Source organism: Apostichopus japonicus, chromosome 3, assembly GCF_037975245.1.
Source record: "Apostichopus japonicus isolate 1M-3 chromosome 3, ASM3797524v1, whole genome shotgun sequence".
Classification (NCBI taxonomy): domain Eukaryota; kingdom Metazoa; phylum Echinodermata; class Holothuroidea; order Aspidochirotida; family Stichopodidae; genus Apostichopus; species Apostichopus japonicus.
Genome location: NC_092563.1, coordinates 932,044 through 951,905, shown reverse-complemented (window position 1 = coordinate 951,905; position 19,862 = coordinate 932,044). Strand labels below are relative to the sequence as shown.

The 19,862-nt window shown below is 39.1% G+C and overlaps 2 protein-coding genes across 6 annotated transcripts in view; one reads left to right on the top strand and one right to left on the bottom strand.

Moving 5' to 3' along the window:
- The window catches only part of LOC139959009 (PDZ and LIM domain protein 3-like), a 20,511-nt gene extending 8,204 nt beyond the window's left edge, over window positions 1–12,307 (bottom strand). Inside the window, exons 1-3 of the mRNA XM_071956503.1 lie at window positions 12,035–12,307; window positions 5,094–5,232; window positions 4,444–4,582 (exon numbers count right to left, since the gene is read on the bottom strand). Of these exons, the coding sequence (XP_071812604.1) occupies window positions 4,444–4,582; window positions 5,094–5,232; window positions 12,035–12,046 (290 nt within the window). The 5' untranslated portion in view covers window positions 12,047–12,307. The remainder of the gene's footprint in view (window positions 1–4,443; window positions 4,583–5,093; window positions 5,233–12,034) is intronic.
- LOC139958999 (malonate--CoA ligase ACSF3, mitochondrial-like) lies at window positions 7,595–19,862 on the top strand. Of its 5 annotated transcripts, none has more exons than XR_011789938.1 (8): window positions 7,595–7,914; window positions 14,099–14,912; window positions 15,611–15,772; window positions 16,535–16,689; window positions 17,452–17,597; window positions 17,852–18,070; window positions 18,843–19,457; window positions 19,583–19,862. XR_011789938.1 is itself a non-coding variant. In XM_071956476.1 (7 exons), exons 1-7 carry the CDS (start codon window positions 13,177–13,179, stop codon window positions 19,214–19,216), a joined length of 1,974 nt encoding a protein of 657 aa, XP_071812577.1. In that variant the 5' UTR covers window positions 13,129–13,176; the 3' UTR covers window positions 19,217–19,862. The 5 variants fall into 5 exon arrangements, 1 of the variants encoding a protein (XP_071812577.1); XR_011789937.1 differs by lacking the exon at window positions 7,595–7,914 and adding an exon at window positions 10,551–11,708; XR_011789934.1 differs by lacking the exon at window positions 7,595–7,914 and adding an exon at window positions 13,129–13,280.

Here is a 19,862-nt window from a genome sequence, read left to right as displayed (position 1 = left end):
ACGTTTCAACTGCGTGATACAAACACGGTGCTTCAGTTGATTAAAACGCGTATAACTATACAGTTGCCCCAAATATCTCGTTGTACATTCAAGTTTCAATTCCGGTATGGCCACTTTTGTCAATTTACAAAATGAAAATGATGGACAATGATGGACGAAACATAGACCGTGAATCAACTTTGACTGTAAATAAATACTAATGACAAAACAATGATGAAAGTGGCGAGGCCTTGGGGTTGGGGGTAGAGCGTGCCCGTGGTAGAAAGTGCCAGGGGTAGAGAGGGCCTGGGTAGAGAGGAGGGTTACCGTAGCAGTTATAACATGTCAAAAGGAGGCATATTGGTTCGATGCGGTGATTGATAAGGCGCACTGTGATGCCCGAACTGATTGTCAAACACAGAGCAAGTGTTTCACTGTTTACTATTGTCATAATGATGAGTGAATATGGAATATATTGGCGGGGTTGTTGCAATATCTAAATATAAACACAAACGTTGGTTATGTACAAGCCAGTTATTATCAAATACACCTGCTATTGTCGGAAGACGAGTTGTGGGCGGTTTCCTGTGGTATTTGTCAATTCAAAATAGCAAACAAGAAACATTGTACGAAAACTTCAATATACACATCATGCATGAATCACGAAGGATTAGCCTACGCCCTTATGCACGTTCAAGGCGATGTATGGGGTTACTTTCTCGTTCGGTATCGATTCGCGCCTAAAGGCGTTGCTAAGGTAGCAGGTGTCTTGGTTGTTAAGCTTAGGTCAGAACGTTCAAGCCATGCATTGCAGCTGAGTGGATGGGTATTCTTCATCTGGAGACAAGATTTAATTATAAAGTGACTTATTTATTTTAAAGACGCCACGGACATGCATGTCCTGTAATGAAAATGCAATCATAGGTCATTGGCTTGTTAGATTATGATATCAGATATCTAATTATCATATAATCCTATAATATAATCGTATATTAAAAAAGAAACCGATAACCGTGGAAATAATTTCGTATCTTGCTGCAAAGGAATGGAACCATTTGCCACTTAATGTAAAAAAAATCAAGTCTGTACTTCTAATTTTGAACATTTTAATTAAAGCAACATTTTGCGTCCTTTTCTATGATTTTTCTCAACCTCACTGACTCCACGATGCCATAACGACATACATAACTAGCTTCTCTATTTAAATCTTACTTCAAATGGTGGCATAAAAGTCGAAAAATTTACAACTTTCAACTTTGTTTTTCTCGAAGATATTTTCCGTTGGGATCCCAATAAACCTCGCCCATAATATGAATATTTAAACACTACGAACGTCATTGACCAATACGTAATACGACACCATGCTTGATTTGTGTACAGTCTATATGGCAGTTGTACCAGGGGGTTCCATAACAACTCCCTGGTTGTACCACCGCAAAGTTTTGAATATATTTTTAGCAACGTCTCATAACTAAACCTGCATCTCTGATTGGTTGAATTCAAACTAGTGGGTTTGGGGGAACTGTATGCGATTAATTTTAAATGTAGAATTTGTCGGTGGACACTTTTCTCATTATCTGCAAATATCCCTATTTACTCGCCAATTAATGTTGTTGGCAGGGAAAAACTTGGCTAATATCTTAGTTTGCTGTTTTGTGATTGATATATGTAAAATACTCGATGGACATGTCAAAAAAGTGGAAAACGGCGACCAAACGCAAAATGCTGCTTTAAATCTGCTAGTTACATGTAATTCATAATTGTTAATAGTTAATCTTGATTAATCGCTAATTTTTTTCTTCTCATTTCTATTGCTTGGTTTGGATTTTTATGTAATTTTCCTTGGAGTGCCTCGGGGGAGACTAGCTCATTGCTAACCGAGTCTGTTTACCCTCTTATAAGATTGTTGTAAAAAAGGGAAAGGAATAAACAACTGTAGCTTGCCTTACTCACGTATCTTATACACTGCTACACATGCATGAGTAAGGCTTGGAACGCCGTAAGAGAGTTAATTCAAACTCACGCAGGATACGCATAATTTTCATTTTGATGCAGTGGCATAACTAGGCCTGTGCGGCCGCGTGAGGGTCCGTTCACTTGGGGCCCGGTGACAAGTAGCCGCCCCACCCCTCACGAAGAAAAAACAACTATGGACGACGGTCGGCGAAGCAGCTAGCATTGGTACTAAACGGTTAACCAAATGGGCCTATGCTCTCTTAAGGGCCGAACTATAGGAACTTTTAACCAGAAAATCAGTTTTTTTTATTCCTTGCAATCTATAACTTGCTCAAAATTCCACATATGCGATTTATGTCCAAGCATTAAGTGAGAACCCAAATGATCAGAGACGCCCATCTCTTATTTCTAGCACTCACTTGTGGGCATCAACCAATTAATTCACTGGTAAGGGTCCGTTTCTATTGCGGCATCGGGGCCCTGTCATAGCTGACACCACTTTTCAAACATGCAAAGGCCTACGCCTTGATAATTGTAATTATAAATAAATATTTTAAAAAATGTCAGAAACCGTGATTAATTCATATTTGCAATGCGATTACGAAAAATCAATACACAGAATACTTAGCACACTAAATACAGTCGAACAGAACGTTGATTCAATATACCAACAGCATTGTCTTGGCTTAAGCTACATATTGGATACGGCGAACACGTCACATTTTGGCTGCGATATAAAACAAGGCCAACATGACGCAGACTGGAATTATTCAGACAACAAGGAATTCAAATGGAATATTTTGCCTAAAGGGTAAACAAGACGAATGTCTGTTTATCTATAGAGATAAAATATAAACAATGGTTGGTTCCAATCGATGTCCTCCTGAATATTATTAAAAAAATGTAACACATTCCATAATTATCATAACACTAGTTTGCACCGCGCGCCAATACAGTAAACGGCTACGATATGCATTCGTTCAATGTATACGAGTAATTTTATATACGTATATAACAACAATCATTATATCAATCGCAAATAAGTGAATATATCATCCCTTGAAGATAGCAGTAAATGACATCGCAAAATATTATAAGTATATTTCGGCTGGGATAAAGAAGACCTACACTACAGTAGCTTTATATAATGGACAGCTGTAGGTATATATGCCAATGTTTAATATTTGCTGTGAAAAGATTTGCGAAACTTACTCGGGTAGTGACCATGTACCTGTTATTGTGCACGTAATGTAGCAAATGTATAACAAAGTTCAGGTGTCTTACTACAAACCGGTATTAGACAGGAAAGAACTGTGGGGTAGGGTTGGTGGTTTGGGTGGGGGGGGGGGTGTAACTGTTGCGGCGTGACCGTAGGCATATAGTTTGCCCTACAGGTTTATTTTGCTATGAAGGTGAAATTGATGAATTCTGTACTATGACAGTAGCCGAATACATGCCGCTGATTGATATATGTATACCACGGAAGGTACAAACCATTGGAGTTAGCTATATACATGTACTATATACAACGTTGGAGCCATCGATATCATACAGTGGTAGTGCACTTTTTCATGATTAGGTGCCCTGGTATCTAAACGGGTCGTGAAAAGTCTCCATTACATAATAATCCTTCCTGAAATTCATATTTGATCCGTTATCTTTATCAAAGTAGGTTGTTAATAAATTTCTTTGTTCGTTCATGCGTACATATCGTGCGAGTAGGGTCACGCGGCGCACGTGGGTCATGTCAACCAATAGAATTTAGTGAAAGACAAAACTGGGTTTGGAATAAATCTATGGGAGATAGATGCCCTTCGTTATGTTAAATTGTCCATTGCATTGAATTGTATAATACTTCATGGTGTAATAATTCATAAACGACAAATATACAAAGTTAAAATATACCAGCAAACAGAACAAGGTTACCAGCTTGAACTAGTTGTCATGTCATGTCCCGCTTCAGAGCACCAGTGCAATTAATGAATTCTTTACTCTATATAGGCCTACTATCATATCAGATAACATGAAACTTGTTTCTATCAGATAACGGTAACTGTTTGTACTGTCAATACGAGTGCTTTGAAGCATGATATGGGAGGACAGTTTAGAGAGGTACCAGCATTACGAAATTGTCCCAACTGGCTGATTAATGCTATAACGCCTATGAATATTCATATTTGATATGTACAGAGTTGAGTAATATTCGCATAGGTCATAAGGTCGGAGTACACTGTATTATGCATCTAGTATGCATGGAATGTGAATGATTGATCTCCCTAACCCCCCCCCCACCCCGTCCCTCATTCACGTCTCCACCACACAACTGATATTTGGACAATTTGCTAGGCAAATTATTAACGACTTGGTCCTTTTCCGTCCGCAAACCTTGCAAAATCAGAAGTTTCGCATATAAATATCGTCCAATTCACAAATTGCTGGTAAAGACAGTTTTGCTATACAACATTTCCTTCAAGTTCTAAGGTAACAAATGTGGTTGTTTATACATACACTATTTTATTCCCGCACATTATACAGTGGTTTTTGGGCACATTCGGTAACCGTCGAGACGGTTTGAGTGGACCTTGTTCCCTCTTCTTCCCAAAGACCGTCTCCGAGCCAGTGACCTTCTGACTAAAAATAGATGGCGCTGCAAGAGAAATTAAATGAAAGCTCGTAACACAGAACGTTTGATCACGCACTCCACGAGTCAACCCTTTCTCTGTGAGAGAAAGCCTAAACGCCACATCAACAGGTACAAATCTACTTTTGTGCATATAAAAATCCGCAAGCAACCCCCACGCCACGCCCTGCCCCCAACCCGTCCACTCCCTCGCCCAAGCCCGTCCATTGCCCATCTTCACGCCATCTCATTTCTCCAGCTTAACAAAATAAAGCAATGGAAATATTGACATTGTCAATCCTTCCAAGAATAGCTGAAAAAGTTTATGTTTCCTTCGTTTGATCTAACGATATAAAGTCGAGCCAGGCTTGACCCTTGACCCTTGTATATTTCCGTGTAGTATCGCCATGTCAGACTACACAAATTCATGTGTTGGGATGTAATCTGCGGGAGCATGTTTCAATGATCTGTAACTTGTTTTAAAATATGTTTTATATCAATGAATGCCTTCGTTAATTAACGGCGATGCATTACAAACCTTCTCCCGTTTCCAATTTCCCAAAAGAAACAGATTCAGTGAAAGGATTTGATCCGAGGCCTTCGCCAGCATCTTGAACATCGTCATCAGTAATAACCGGACGGTCCATCTTAGGTTCGTCATCTTCTTCCTGATAACCCTTGATAAATAAAATAGATTATTAGAAATGGATTCGACGATCTGGCCCGTAATGAACGCATGCAATACATAAGGAACATACAGACGGATCAGTGGATTAAATGTGGTAAAAAGCAGTGGTAAAAAATGTCTAAAACAAAATACAAATAAATACAAAAAAAAGTATAAAATTTAATAGACTCTTTATGGGCACGATGCAAATGCGCCAGAAACATTGCCAAGGTGTTTTATAATTGCATATTACACATGTTTACATATTTTAACCGTCACCGTGTGGTATTTGTTACTCTCAGTGTTATCGTCATGTAGGACCACTAACCTGGTATTCAAATTGGGGGTCGCGACCCTTTCGTCAAATATTCGGAAGACAAAAAAAAACAAAAAAAAAACAGAAATTACCGACATTTGTAGGGGTAAAAAAGAAACAAAAATCTTAAACATAAATTACTTCAAGAGATGCAAAATATCATACCATTTTGAAAATAAACACCCTTAATCATATCAGAAAGGGGACAGGGATACACTCTCCGCGCGTAAAACCCTATCCGCAGCAACAACATCCGCCACAGAAGGGTCGCCAACATGAAACTTAGGGTCACAGAGCAAGAAAGTTTGAATACCAGCTAGGGCACTAAATACATGCGCATCCTCGTTATGGTCACGTAGTCACTCTCAATGCAAGGAGGCAGATGTTGAAAACGTTTCAGTTTGGTGGTATTACGTACGATTTTACGTAAACAAGCTCGTACGTGACTTGGTACAGCAAATCTGGTTATTGTTGACCAAACCCAGTTATTTTGCTAAACAAAAATATTTTTATACCTCTTAAAAAGTCAAAGTACTAGATCACAAATGAGAAGGGATTAGGATTTGTTTTATGAAGACTTCAAGTCCTCCCCACCCCGCCCCACCCCCCATCTCGACCTAGGCGTGCCAAGTCTCATACAAGGCTAGGAGACTACAATATAAGCGTCTATGAATTTACGTAGGGCTATTAAAAGAAAATTATAGACAGAGACTTTCTCAAGTCTGGTACCTAAGTTATGCAATACACCTTTATGTACATGCCAGAAGCATGTTTAATTCATTAAGATTCCAAACTCGGAAAAAGTCCTGACAGAGATTAGATTGAAATCGACAACTAATTAGCTGTGAAGGATGAAGAAGAAAGAATGTTATCTCTTGGTTAGACTGTAGTAAGGAAAACGCAGTACAGGAGGTTATCTTTAAAATGTAAGGAATGTTCTATAGAATAAACAACATTGAACGTATACCATGGACTGTAATAGCATTAGCCAGGTGCGTAAATACGAGGGCCCCGCTTGGCATGTTGGTAATGCTTAATGAACGTACACTTATACCAAATTGAACGTTTCAATTAAAATATAATGTCACGACTCGGGCCTATGTAATGTGTAATTAATGTGTTAGCGTGTGGTATAGTAAATGTGTTGAAAGAAGGCCAAAATACGGGGCGCTATTCAAGAACAAAGAATTTATACATAGTATGATATTGCTAACAAGGGGGGGGGGGACAGGGACTTTGCCGTGGCAGCTCCCTTATTAATTGAAAAACACCCAAGCTTCTTGATATTGTCACAAAAACCGGTAAAATTATTTGCTTTGCTCATTCTATTGTCGAATACTTATTATGTTTGAGTACGCCCTCACTCTATACAACGACTCGTTGGATTCGATCACGCACTCTTAGCTCCTTCCACTTGAAAAACTTAATAAATTTTGTTAATGGACCATTAATTTGCCCAAAAAATTTGGACGTTTCAGCTATTGGTAAAACGTATCATAATTTAGCACGTTTGCATACATATTTACTTATTAGCACTAAATATAATGAATTTAGCTAATGACTTTCTTGAATGTTCCCACGTACATCACGACAACTGTGAATGAAGTGGACCACCTCTTTAAATTGGCAATTTACGAAATGATGACTTACAATGATAAAAACTGGCTGGACCTAGCGAACACATAGCACTTCATCTGTATTGTGACACATATAAGTGGCAAATAGGTTAACTGCCTCAATCGATGTGTCCGACATTGCACAAATCCTTTCCGAAAGTGACATTATATTTCAAAACATTTTGACTAGAACTCTAAACTAAGACCGTGTGTAGCATGTTAGGGAAACCTGATACTTTTAATATTCTATTCGTCATGATCTCACGTGACCAAATTGATGATGTAAAGGTGACAAGGCTTAACATTTGGTAAATGGAGCCAATTTTTGTTAGAAGTAACGTTTGGTCAACACATCCGGGTTATTTCCTTTGTGAGACCTGAAAAGTTGAACTTGTTATGAAATCTCATCCATCTTTTGAACAACAACAGAACAGCAGTAAACTATACCGCCCGTCCACAGAATCAATCACCCCGTAACTGACATTCTTGAAATAACTTCCGAACATACCGAACTCGTGAGTAGATGGTTTATCGAATCATATCTTCTCGTTACTTATGTATGCGAATATGATATACCATGGTACATATCACATCAACGGAACTATATACTACCGTTTGGTTGGGTTGCCAAGGAAACAGGAAAGTCGCCATTGACACGCAGTTTACGGTCTATTTTTACGTGTGCTATTTGTCACACTTTATCAGATCTTTATGGGACGCGGACGGATGAGCAGCACAACGCTAATTGGATTCCTGTGAGGTCAGTAATTGGTCAGAGGATACGCGTGAACTCGCTCTGACATGGATTGTCCAATTAATCTAGCTTTGTCTTGAAATTGAAACTCCTCTTCGTTCAAGGCATACTATCAGTAACTTCCTTTAAACATGACATATTTTATACTTTTAGAGTTCTATAGGGGGATCAGGTTCGCACGTACCTCCCGTATCCAGTTTACCGCCAAAGGAAACTATGTAACGGTTAACTTCCTCTTCATAAGTGCTGAGCTTTGGTACAGACTACCGCATTCACATGGCTTTGCGATAGCAAAGACTCCAAAGAGTACTTTTAATATCAAGTCAATTCAACACAAAATAGCCATTTAGCCAATTATAGGTGACAACCAACTTAATTAATAAAGGCCTGCGTTTATTACAATCTTGATATTAGCCTGAGTGTTATTTTTAGAACGAGAGGTCAAATAGCTAGCACAAAGAAGAGAATGTTATTGAAATTCAACCTTCCACCGACTGAAGTATCCTGTCAAAACATTGAAATCAATTTCATTCATCACGGACCACTAACACGGCTTCACTATTATCTTTGACTCTTTAATGACATTCCTATCAGACGATCGGATTAGTAGCCATGCTGAGGTATCGCTTACTCCCTCCGTAAATGCCCCACCGTACGGACAGTAACTGATGGAGAATGAACAACTAATGGGACGAAAGCAAGTAACTTATACAACTTGTGCGTGTAAATTTAGCATAGACATTCATACACTCAAACAACCTACGTGTACGGTATTGACAATGGCGAGGATAGAGACATCAAATGTATAAGTAATGAGTGTACTTTGTGATCCCACAATACGGGGCGTTCGCCCTTGCATGCACAAAACTTTTTTGGTCAGGTTTGTATAGCTGAATTCTCCCCTCTCTCACATCAGTAACAATCGCATGTCTCCTACACCGCCCCCCCCCCCCCCTCCTCCACTGGCCCGAATTAACATTGGAAAGTGGAAACAATATATGCGTGCACCCTAACACTGAGGAAGAGTTAGTAATTGTAACAATTTTCCCAATCTGCACATTTTTGGAGATGGCGGAGGGAGGTTGCATCCTGAGGGAGGGGAGGGGAGCGGAAGGGAGGGAGGGAAAGGGAGGATAAAACAGAGACATGGAAGAGCTGTAGGGGGCAAAATGTATACACTACACAAATATGCATATAAAGACGTGGTTTTTTGAAATACCTTAATCCCTTTTTTCATATCCCCCACCCTCTCCTCACGAAAACATATAGTGCTTACGGTAGCATGCAAAGCACTTACATTTATTTATATTTTGAAACTGTTAATTAAGGTCGACATGCAAGAAGTTCATGCGCACGAATAATTTCTTTCGTTTCTCTAAGAAAACTTAGCCAGGTTTACCAACTTTCACAAAGTTCAGTCGCAGTACTTGTTACAGCATTTTTATTATTTTCATGTTCACCCCCCCCCCCCCACCCATCCCCAACATTTGACGTGGAATAGGATTTGAACGTACAAAACATAATGACATGATACATGATGATATTAGTATAGTCATTGTTTGTTCATAACTCATAACAAATCCATTTAACGGAATTAGCGATAAACAGTGTATATTAACAAAACCCGGAGATTACACAATTGAGCTGGAATTGTTCGGGGTTAAAGATCACTTCATTGTAGCAAACATATACACCAAACATATCACGTGTAAGCAGAATATTGATATGGACAATGATAAAGTTAAAAGCATAGTCCAAAGGTATTTTACTTTTGCACGATGAAAGAGGAACACATTGTGAAGCTAAATTAATTTTGAAGCTATATAGTTCCTACATATACGTTCTTGAGATAGTGATATTTGAAATTGTAATAGTTTGTAGCAAAGTATACGTGGAGTAAACATATGATGTCAGAATTGCACGTTGACAGCAGAATGTTTATGATTCACTTTTATATTTTCACTCTATTTTTTGGACCTTGGATTCGATAGGGTTCCGACTTTAGCTAAAGGAATGTGAAGTTAATGTGAATATACATAGGCTATGCCGCTAGTGTAGCCATACAGTTTATAAAATTGTTGTTAAATTTTCAAATAAAATAAACAAATTTAATAGTGTGCATCTATGAGTATGACATCACACCTGTTTGCTTCAAGTTCACTTCCGCTGCAAAACGTATCAACTTCAAATACTGTTATCTCGAACAGGTACTGGATAGAAAGTTTTGACGCAATCAAATCAATGCCCCCACAGTAAATGTTCACATAGGCGAGTGTTAGGCGGTGATTTCATCATCACCATTTATCTATGACCATACTTCTCCCCCTCCCCCTCATCCTTACTCTCAATATCATATGGCAGAGTATCGACTATTTTATTACCCTACTATTAGCCAAATCTGAGAAATGTGGACGTAAGTCTCAAACTGAGAGAATATTTTTGTGTTCTTTTTCTTCTCTATGTTTGTTCCATTACTGTTACGTACATGATACCGACTTGGCATCAATTTGACACCCCAACCCCCCCCCTCCGTGTGTACCCCCCATAAAGCATTTCCCAACAATAGCGCTTTCCACCCCCCCCCCTCCCCCTTGATATGTTATAGAGAAAGGTGGAAAGCAAAATTGAGTGCCAGTAACGTTTCTACATAGCATGATTTCGATTTTCAAGATATACACCTTTAAAATATGCTACATCCTGCAATGCTCCTTTAAGACCTTGATGACGTCGTCGGCTCCTCATGGCAGGCAGTAATGTTAATGTCAATCAACATCATCTATGTTTTATTAATTCTAATTAGCTCAAACCATATCATGTTCCTTTAACTTCATATAAACAATAGAATGATTGATATTCATCACAATTTGTCATTGACAAATTGGTACAACATTAAATTCTAAATGTGTTATTTGAGGCCTAAAAAGTGTCCCAATAAAGATTAGAGTTCCATCCGAGAAACTGACCCAACAGTCTGTGTGTTAGACTATACAGTTCAGTCACTTTAGTTGATGAACCAAGGCTGTAGATGAAAGAGTCATTTCCCAAATGTATGAAGTATCATAGAAGTATAACTTGGAGTGGTAAAAGTGTTTTTATGGTCTACAGCATATCAAAATTAATTTGTGCCTAAAGTCGTCATTTAATCTGTTAGAGAGTAGTAAACTGCTACAAAATATGGAACAAAACCAGGCTGGGGTTCTTAATACCTTAGTACCTTCCAAGCCATATACTTAAAACGATATTAAAATCGTAGGTGATTAGGATTTATCTGTAGTAATTAGACACTTCCCATCATGCACGTTGCAGCCTTTAACGGTGTATGTATTGTACATACTCAGTGTGGTGTATACATAGGGTCACACTTACATGCACTTGCATTGGTGAGCATACATAAAACACGGGTTGAGTTGTGCAAGGTCTCTAGTCAGACTAAAGTGTTATTGTACTGAGGGTAAACCCGGGTGAACTGCTATTTATCCGTCCGCAAAAGCAGATCCCTGTTTTACCCATAGCAGGACCGATGACGACATAGTCCATCGAAGACCACTCCAGGCGTAGCTGTAGTTCTCCTGACCCCTCCCCTTTCATCGTCACCCCAGTAGTTAGTACTGTATATGTCCGATACTCCATAAACATACTAACTGTACATTGCTATACAGTAAAATGAAGTGAAGAGAGTTGACGGTCGCCGAAATTCAGTAAAGACTTTTCTTATTTTCTGTCTCCGTCTGAGTTACTCTGGAGCACGCAAGGAGGTATTTCGTAACATCGTCCGACTCGGACAACGGTTTGAGGACAAGGTTAGTTACTAAGGTTTCCACAACTGACGAAGTGAATACATGCAATGAACAGATGAACATGCCACAATAAATCTCAGGCCAGTTTGATTTTATCTAGCAAAGTTGATGGTCACTGCCGTTCATGTCCACCTTGTGGTTGACAACAGCAGCGGACTATACGGTTACCAACGGTTGATCAGTCATACCCCCCCCCCCCGGTCCAGTCCATGATTTATGAATGCACACATTTCTATTGTCTCGTTATTTCTCTACCGTCGACGACAGGAAGCTAAATAAACATATCTAGATGCATGACATTACGATAAATATACAGTAAACAACATTACCTGGTAAGCCATTGTATGTGCTGCAGTTAGAGATATATCCACATAAGTAATACAAACTATACAGGAATGTTATGAAGTAGACAGAACGTATTTCACATGGATGGTCAGATAGAATACCGCACCACAACAATCATATACTCTCCACAGAGAAGAAGGGTTTGCTACGATATGTTCACGATATCAAACTCTACCAAGGCTGTGTATCGAATTGTTATGTGTTGGTTGACTTTCCAAAATTGTGTCATGGTCGACATCCCATAGCTGTCACTCAGTGTGTGTGAAAACCTGGTCTTTCGGGGGATTCAATCGTGATGAAACGGGTGCAAACGAAATCGTTCTGTTTGTCACAGGCTACACGGAGAAGACAGGCAGGCTTTGTGTAAGGACATTTTTGAACGTGTCACTAAACACTTCACTACCAGAGCACCAGAGGGAAAGGGGAGGGCGTAGTGACGCCACGGGCGGCCAACTCAACACTACTGGAGATTGGTCTCAGCTCCCCCCCCCCCCCCATTCTCAAGCTTGTGTTGGGGTCCCAGACTACGGTTACTTACTTGAAATAAAACAACACACTTTTCCAATTGAAACCCCACAAGTATCGCAAATGGGTGGATCCAGGTGTCACCATAAATTCAAATTTACACGGGGTTTAGAAGATGCATGGGTTAGGGTTGGGGAGCATCGATTATAATTATACGGTATATAAATATGATACTGTAGAGGATAATCACGTTAAAACTAATAATGATTCTTGTTATTGACACTAAATCCGTGGCAGGGAATTCATTTCTAAGTAGGCTATATGAGCACGTAGTAATACGAGCAGGGGCAGGAATGGGGGGGGGGTACCTCGGGCGTCGTCTCCACTTTTGATACATATAATGTAGGGTACTTGGATGCAAAGTGATATTATATATGCAACCAATGTTGAAGACGGTTTAGATTGTGCCGCTCATGCATGTTATATATTTATGTACTGTACACTAGGATTTTCTGTGCGACGTTCTCTCTCTTAGGTCGCTCCATAGATCATATTCAGTAGATAATGACCTATATCAGCCCGAGAAATGTAAGGAACTGTATGTTTCGAGTACATGTATGAAATGTAGCCACTTGGGCGTAATGTAGTCTTTTTAAGCCGTATGCTACCCCATAATCGCAGCTCCGTGAGTTCGAAGCCGGACAATTCTTTGGATGAATTTCAACTTTTAACATTCAAATTGTCTTTGTTCTGCTTATATATCAGGTACTGATAATACATTTAAGGTAACAATCATGTTTTTCTGTGTATTAGGTTCTCAAACTACCAATATTGTCGTAGGATGTCCTTGATACTTTGTGAACTACCATGTATTCACACAGATAAAGTTACTAGTTCTGCGACATCAAAGTTGAAAGCGTATTATTAGTATTACTATAACTAGTGGTCAGGCGCGTAGCCAAGAATTTGCCTAGGGAGGGGCAAAAATGTAGGCAAACTATCTAAGCGTAGCGCCACCACAGTTGGCGCGAAGCGTACAAGAAAATTTTGGCTGAAAATGCCTCCCAGATCGCTGGAAATGGCACTTCCCAGACCTAATATACTGTAGTAATAAGTTGCATCTTAGCATTTTCTCTTTTGAAATTACTAGCGATATCATAAAAACATTAAATTTTTTTTTTAATATGCTCAAGGGGGCGGCGGCTACCCCCTTCGCCCCCCCCCCTTGGCTACGCGCCTGCTAGTGGTACTTGCAGGTATCAAAGTTGGTCGTCTTGGCTACTAATACTACTACTAGCATGGCGAATATCAAAGGTGTGCCTGATATTTTTCACCCTGGCAGTCTGTTTTTCATCCTAGGTTCATCGCATGTATTTGAACAGAATGTAATGAAACTAAAAATCACATCAAATCTGTGTTTTGCATTGTGTCATCAAGACTAAAGTGAACATTGGGTACTATGCACTCAGTGTGCTGGGCGAACAGCATTCACCTAAAGTAACTTTTTTTTTTATATAAGGCCAACAAAATTGAAATTATAATTATTTTGTACATATACATATGTTTTAATTTTTTCTCGCTAGGATGGGCATTTACTACAACCACAGTGCTCTTATAAATTCTTCCAAGATGCTCCAACTCAGGCAATTCTGTCAGCGCTCACTCTCTAGATGTAAAATGAGCTCGTCCAAAAGTAGACCAGTGTTCCTTGAGGCCTTGAAACAAGACAGTCACCATGAGAAACTAGCTCTTGTAGATAATTTGGGCCGACACTCTTACTCAGATCTTCTGCAGAAAAGTATAGCACTTTCTCAACATATAATAAGACATGCAGAGAAGAAAACGATCAGTTCCAATAAATATAATTCTGGAATCCTTTTAAATGAAGAAAGAATTGCCTTCCTGTGCAATAATAATGCATCATACACTGTTTCACAATGGGCAACCTGGATGAGTGGATGTATGGCTGTACCTTTGTGCAAAGTTCACCCAAGCTCAGAACTTGAATATTTCTTAACAGACTCTGATTGTTCCATGGTCATATCAACTAAAGAGTTTGCAGATAAAATCTCTCCGATTGCCAGTAAATTGAACATCAAACATATGGTTTTGGATGAGGAATTTATAGCTAGTGAGAGGCCAGACAAAATGGCACCTTCATTTATTTCAGACACAAACCTGGGAAACAGCTACTTAGTCAAACCTAATGACGAGGGAAACCAAGTATCACTGAATGAAAGTTTACTAGAAATTGAAGATGGAGAAGCAATCGATACAATGATACTGACTCAGAAGTGGACTCAAGTCAAATGGAGGAACAGAAATGCTATGTTAGTCTACACTAGTGGGACAACTGGCCAACCAAAGGGGGTTGTGTCTACATTTGGTAATATTCAGGTAATTTGATTAAATGACAAATATGTGGGCTTAAGTGAAATTCATGACCTCGTCATCCAGGCCTGAGTTTTTCAGGCTGTTTACTGGCCAAATAGCCAGTGAATTTGGCTGTCTGTCATTAGAAAAATAGGCCCTGGCATTTCTTTTCTCCCAGTAAATATTAAAAACCTACTCACAATAAGTCGGGTAACAATGGTCAATCAAAGCATGGCGAGGTAAAGTTTGCATTATACACTTTTATGTGCTTATTATCAGCAGATATTATTGGGCTACTCCCTTAAATAAAGCCTGTACAGTAAACTGACATTTGCTGTTATTTAGTACAATGCCAATGAGAATTTGGTCTTAGCCTATCCTTTTTTTCAGCACAAGTTTCACGTCCTTCAAGGACAAAATGAAGACTGAAGTAAAACACCCTCAAAGTGTAGGCATTTTGTTTTCCAAAGCTGGCATTCAGACAAGGATTGAAGAATGTGACATTCTACAAACTTATGCTGTTACATAACCATAGTAAGAGATATAGGATAAAACTGAACTTATAGAGTTACTGTGCAGTTTCTTGTATCAATTGCATATTGTACTTGTAAGACTGTGGTCCTAACTTCCTCTGTTCTTCAAGATATAAAGCAAGTTGTTTGTTAATATTCTTTTTCATAAATAGTTACATTTCACGTTCTAGTTTTTATTTTTGATTGTAGACTCAAGTCACTTCTCTGTTGGACAGTTGGGGATGGAGTTATCAGGATGTTATTCTACATTCTCTGCCGCTTCATCACGTGCATGGTATCATCAATGTGCTAGCCTGCCCTCTATGGTGTGGAGCTACATGTGTTATGCTGCCATCATTTGACCCAGAGCAAGTAAGTTGGCTGCGGTATCTATGGTAATTCCATTCAGAGGTGGACTGATTGATCAGACTGAGCCTGAAGGCACAAAGCAGTAGCACTTTGCGGATGGTGGTTGGGGCAGCACCTCCTTATCAAATCCCATACAAAGTATAGTTGTCTAAGTTTGGATCAAGTAAATACATTTTGTATCAGTTCCATGTAAACTAAAGTTATGTAACTACTCAAGATTTTTTTTGTCCAAGCTTATATTGTGCAATAAAACCCTTTTAGTAACAATATTTTATTCTGATGCCTACACTTACCAGATAATTGATATGATTTGTTCATTTGTGAACATGTATTTAAAGAATGGTATAACTTGACACTTTGTCCCAGAAGGAGGGTTGTGTGTCCCCCCTCTTTCTTGCTGGTTGTGTCGCTGGTGGAAGGGTAGAGAAATGACCGTCTTGACCCATGGACCTAGATCTCTGTCAGTCCAACCCTTTATTATGTAGTGATGTACAGTAAATCTCTTCATATATTTTATGATTGGCTTATGTATAACAGTGGAAATGGCACTTGGGTGTTACCAGCCTAAAAATTATTTCTGTAAAGTTCAGCATTGCTCAGATAGCTCTGAAAAAAATCAATTTCCTTTTTGTAAATATCATGTATATGAAAACTTGTTAAGGTGACAAAATGTTGAGGATCGAATTGATTCTTTGATTAATCTCTGTTTAACCTTTATTTTGGTGAAAATGATTTGTTTTTATTATTGCATTCATTTCTCTTTAGGTCTGGGACCACCTACTGTCAGATGGACAACCAAGAATCAATGTTTACATGGCCGTCCCGACGATCTATGCAAAACTGATTGAGTACTACAACAAGAAGTTTACCACTCCCAAAGTTCAAGCGTTCCTGAAAGCAACTTGTCGTCAGAAAATAAGGTATATCAAGTTGGACTCGTTTGTGATATTTTGTCAGCAACTAGCAGATGAATGTTTCTACAATAATTAAAAAATGCCTCTTTGATATTACATCTGAGAGTGTTGAGTAAACTTGGAATTTACTAGCTGGTTGTTACAACTCTGCAGAACATGGGTGTAGAGATTCTATCGGGTAGGGAAGCTAACCCCTAATCCACCCCCCCCCCCCTCCCCCACAACCCCCTGTCAAATTACAGGTAAACAGCATAATGGCACGGTCACTGGCAGGAATTCTCAAATTGATACTTTTATACAACATGTCATTCAATTATTTGTTGCCCTGGTAACAAGCACTAAAATGCATTCCATTAGGTCTTTGTTTCCAGTGACTGACTGTAAAATCTATTTTAGTATTATTGGACACAATTCTGCATTTGTAACTCACTAGTTTAATTGGTTTGTATCTTGATCTTAGCTTCTAAAAGTCAGCCTTAAACATCAGGACTTGATGTCAGACAGGGATGTCTCTCTGATTCTGTACAGAATATTTTATGTGTTTATTTTTGTATTTTTGTATTTTACTATATGTTATATGTGTATTTCACTATATGTTCATATATGTGTTTTTTATTTTACTATATGTTCATATGTGTATTTTTTGTATTTTACTATATGTTCATATATGTGTATTTTTTTATTTTACTATATTTTCATATATGTGTATTTTATTATATGTTCATATTTGACCATCCTTTGCTCTGGTGTCATACATTGTTTTTCTAGATTGATGGTATCAGGGTCAGCTGCCTTACCTCAACCAGTCATGGAACAATGGGAAGATATAACTGGACATAAGCTGCTAGAACGCTATGGGATGACAGAGTTTGGCATGGCACTATCCAATCCACTGGAAGGAACTAGAGTACCAGGTAAGGAGGGCACTCATAGTTGTCAACTTTGGGAAATCAAAATCAAACTAAATCCATTGATACAGTGATTTCTGCTGTACTACAGCACAGAACTTGAACAATTCATGAAGATCACTGCTTTGTAACCTGTTCTAGCCAATACTACCTGTGTTTGTAACTAAGATATATTCTGGGGCATGGAGAGGAGGGAGAGGATTTTTAAGTCCAACATTGTTTCTGATTAAATACTTACTTAAATATTTGAAACACTTTAGGTGCAGTCGGCCAGCCATTACCAACGGTGGAAGTCCGTATCACCTCGGATGAAGGTGATACACTAGTTAGAGGGAATAATACTCAATCACACATTACAGAAGGCTGTGAGGGAACACCAGGTGAGCTAGAGGTCAAAGGTCCTTCTGTCTTCAAAGAATACTGGAGGAGACCCGAAGCCACTCGGGAGACCTTTACAAAAGATGGCTGGTTCAAAACAGGTAAGAACATTAGTGGAATGTGTGATCTATTAAAGCCAGATGGAGTACTGCAAGCAAACAAAATTCATGAAATGTGATGTTTATGTAAAATAGAGGGTGTATGGAGGACTCAGATATAACTGGCTACATTGATCCAACCAGCTCCACATGGGCCTCGAATCAGACAGCTCAATTGGCACCTGGGAGAAAATTAGCACCTTTGCGACCCAAGAGAAAATTGGTGCACTGGGCAATCTGCCCCCCCCCCCGGATGTATGGGATTTTTAAAGTTGGCTCCTGTGAAGTTGCCAATTGGGAGGGTTGTGAATGGTAAGCTGACATTTCCTCATTTTCGTTGACAATCATTGAGTTTTCATGTCCCTTCCAGTCACAAGGACACCTGTGTGCATCATGATCATGGCAGATGTATCCCGTCTTAACATATCCCAAATTAGTTTTCAGGAATAGCTTGCAGGATGCCACTGATTGAATAGAGGATACTTTGGTATTTTGGGGTGGTTTGGGCTAGGTATGCTGCTTGGTCCGAGGTGCCATCGGCTTGAGGTTTTGAAAGTGTTGATTTTCCCTCTCGGTTGGAACAGGTACTACTTTCAACTTGGCCCCATTGCCGCTGGTTGGATCACTGCGCAGGCAGCAGTTTATACTAATTCTTACCATGCGTTACTTGATTAGATTTCATGAGCTTAATGTTGCTTTGTTTTTTGGGTTATTAAGGCAGTTTTGATGCCTTTTTATTTTGGTTTATGTCCGTTTCCGTAATTTCTTGTAACAGGCGATACAGCGCTGTGCGAGAACGGAGTCTATCGCATCATGGGTCGGACTTCTGTCGACATCATCAAAAGTGGCGGATACAAGATCAGCGCTTTGGACGTGGAACGACGCATACTGGCTCACCCTTCCATCAGTCAGTGTGCCATCGTTGGGTTACCAGACATGACCTGGGGTCAAAGAGTCGCTGCAGTGGTCGTTCTAACACCAGGCGTAAGGAACTTTGACGTCCGAAAGTTGCGAGAATGGGCAAAGGATAAGATGCCACCGTACATTGTTCCCACCGAAATGAAAGAACTTCAAGAAATTCCAAAGAATGCGATGGGAAAGGTGAACAAAAAGACACTTGTGAAGGATGTATTTGGTCTAGACAAATAAGAGACTTTAGGCACACAATTTGTTTTAAAGATAAGGATTTAATAAACCCAGAAGAATTAATTTATTTTCGACCCATTCCCCCAAAAAAGGCAGTCATGTATGAAAACAGTTACTCTTGAGGTTTATCAACAAACTGGCAGGGCACTTGTCAGCTGTGCGTCCAATGGCTATGCCATCCCTGCATTACACCACTATGAAAACACAGAAATGAAGAAGAAAGTGAACACTGCTGAATACAGAGGTTTGCTGTAAATTTGTTAGTTTTGAATTCTTGTCAATAAGTGTAAAGACATCTCTAGGAATTATTGTTTTAATACACTGCATTACACCACTATAAAAACACAAAGTTGAACCTGCTGACTACAGGTTTGCTGTAACTCTGTTAGTTTTGAATTCTTGCTGATCATGTAAAGCAACTCTAGCACTATAGGTTTGATATCTATAATCGAAGGAATGAATATAAACCAACCTCTTCTTTTAAAGAAGATTTGTTTTCTCCACCTTGTAAACGAACCACAATTTGCATGTGGGAGAAAGGTCCTTCTATGTAGATGATCTAACAAAACAGATGTTTATGTAAATTATATATAAGAATTTTACATGAGAGACTTTAATATAATACAAAATAATAAAAATTAAAACAGTT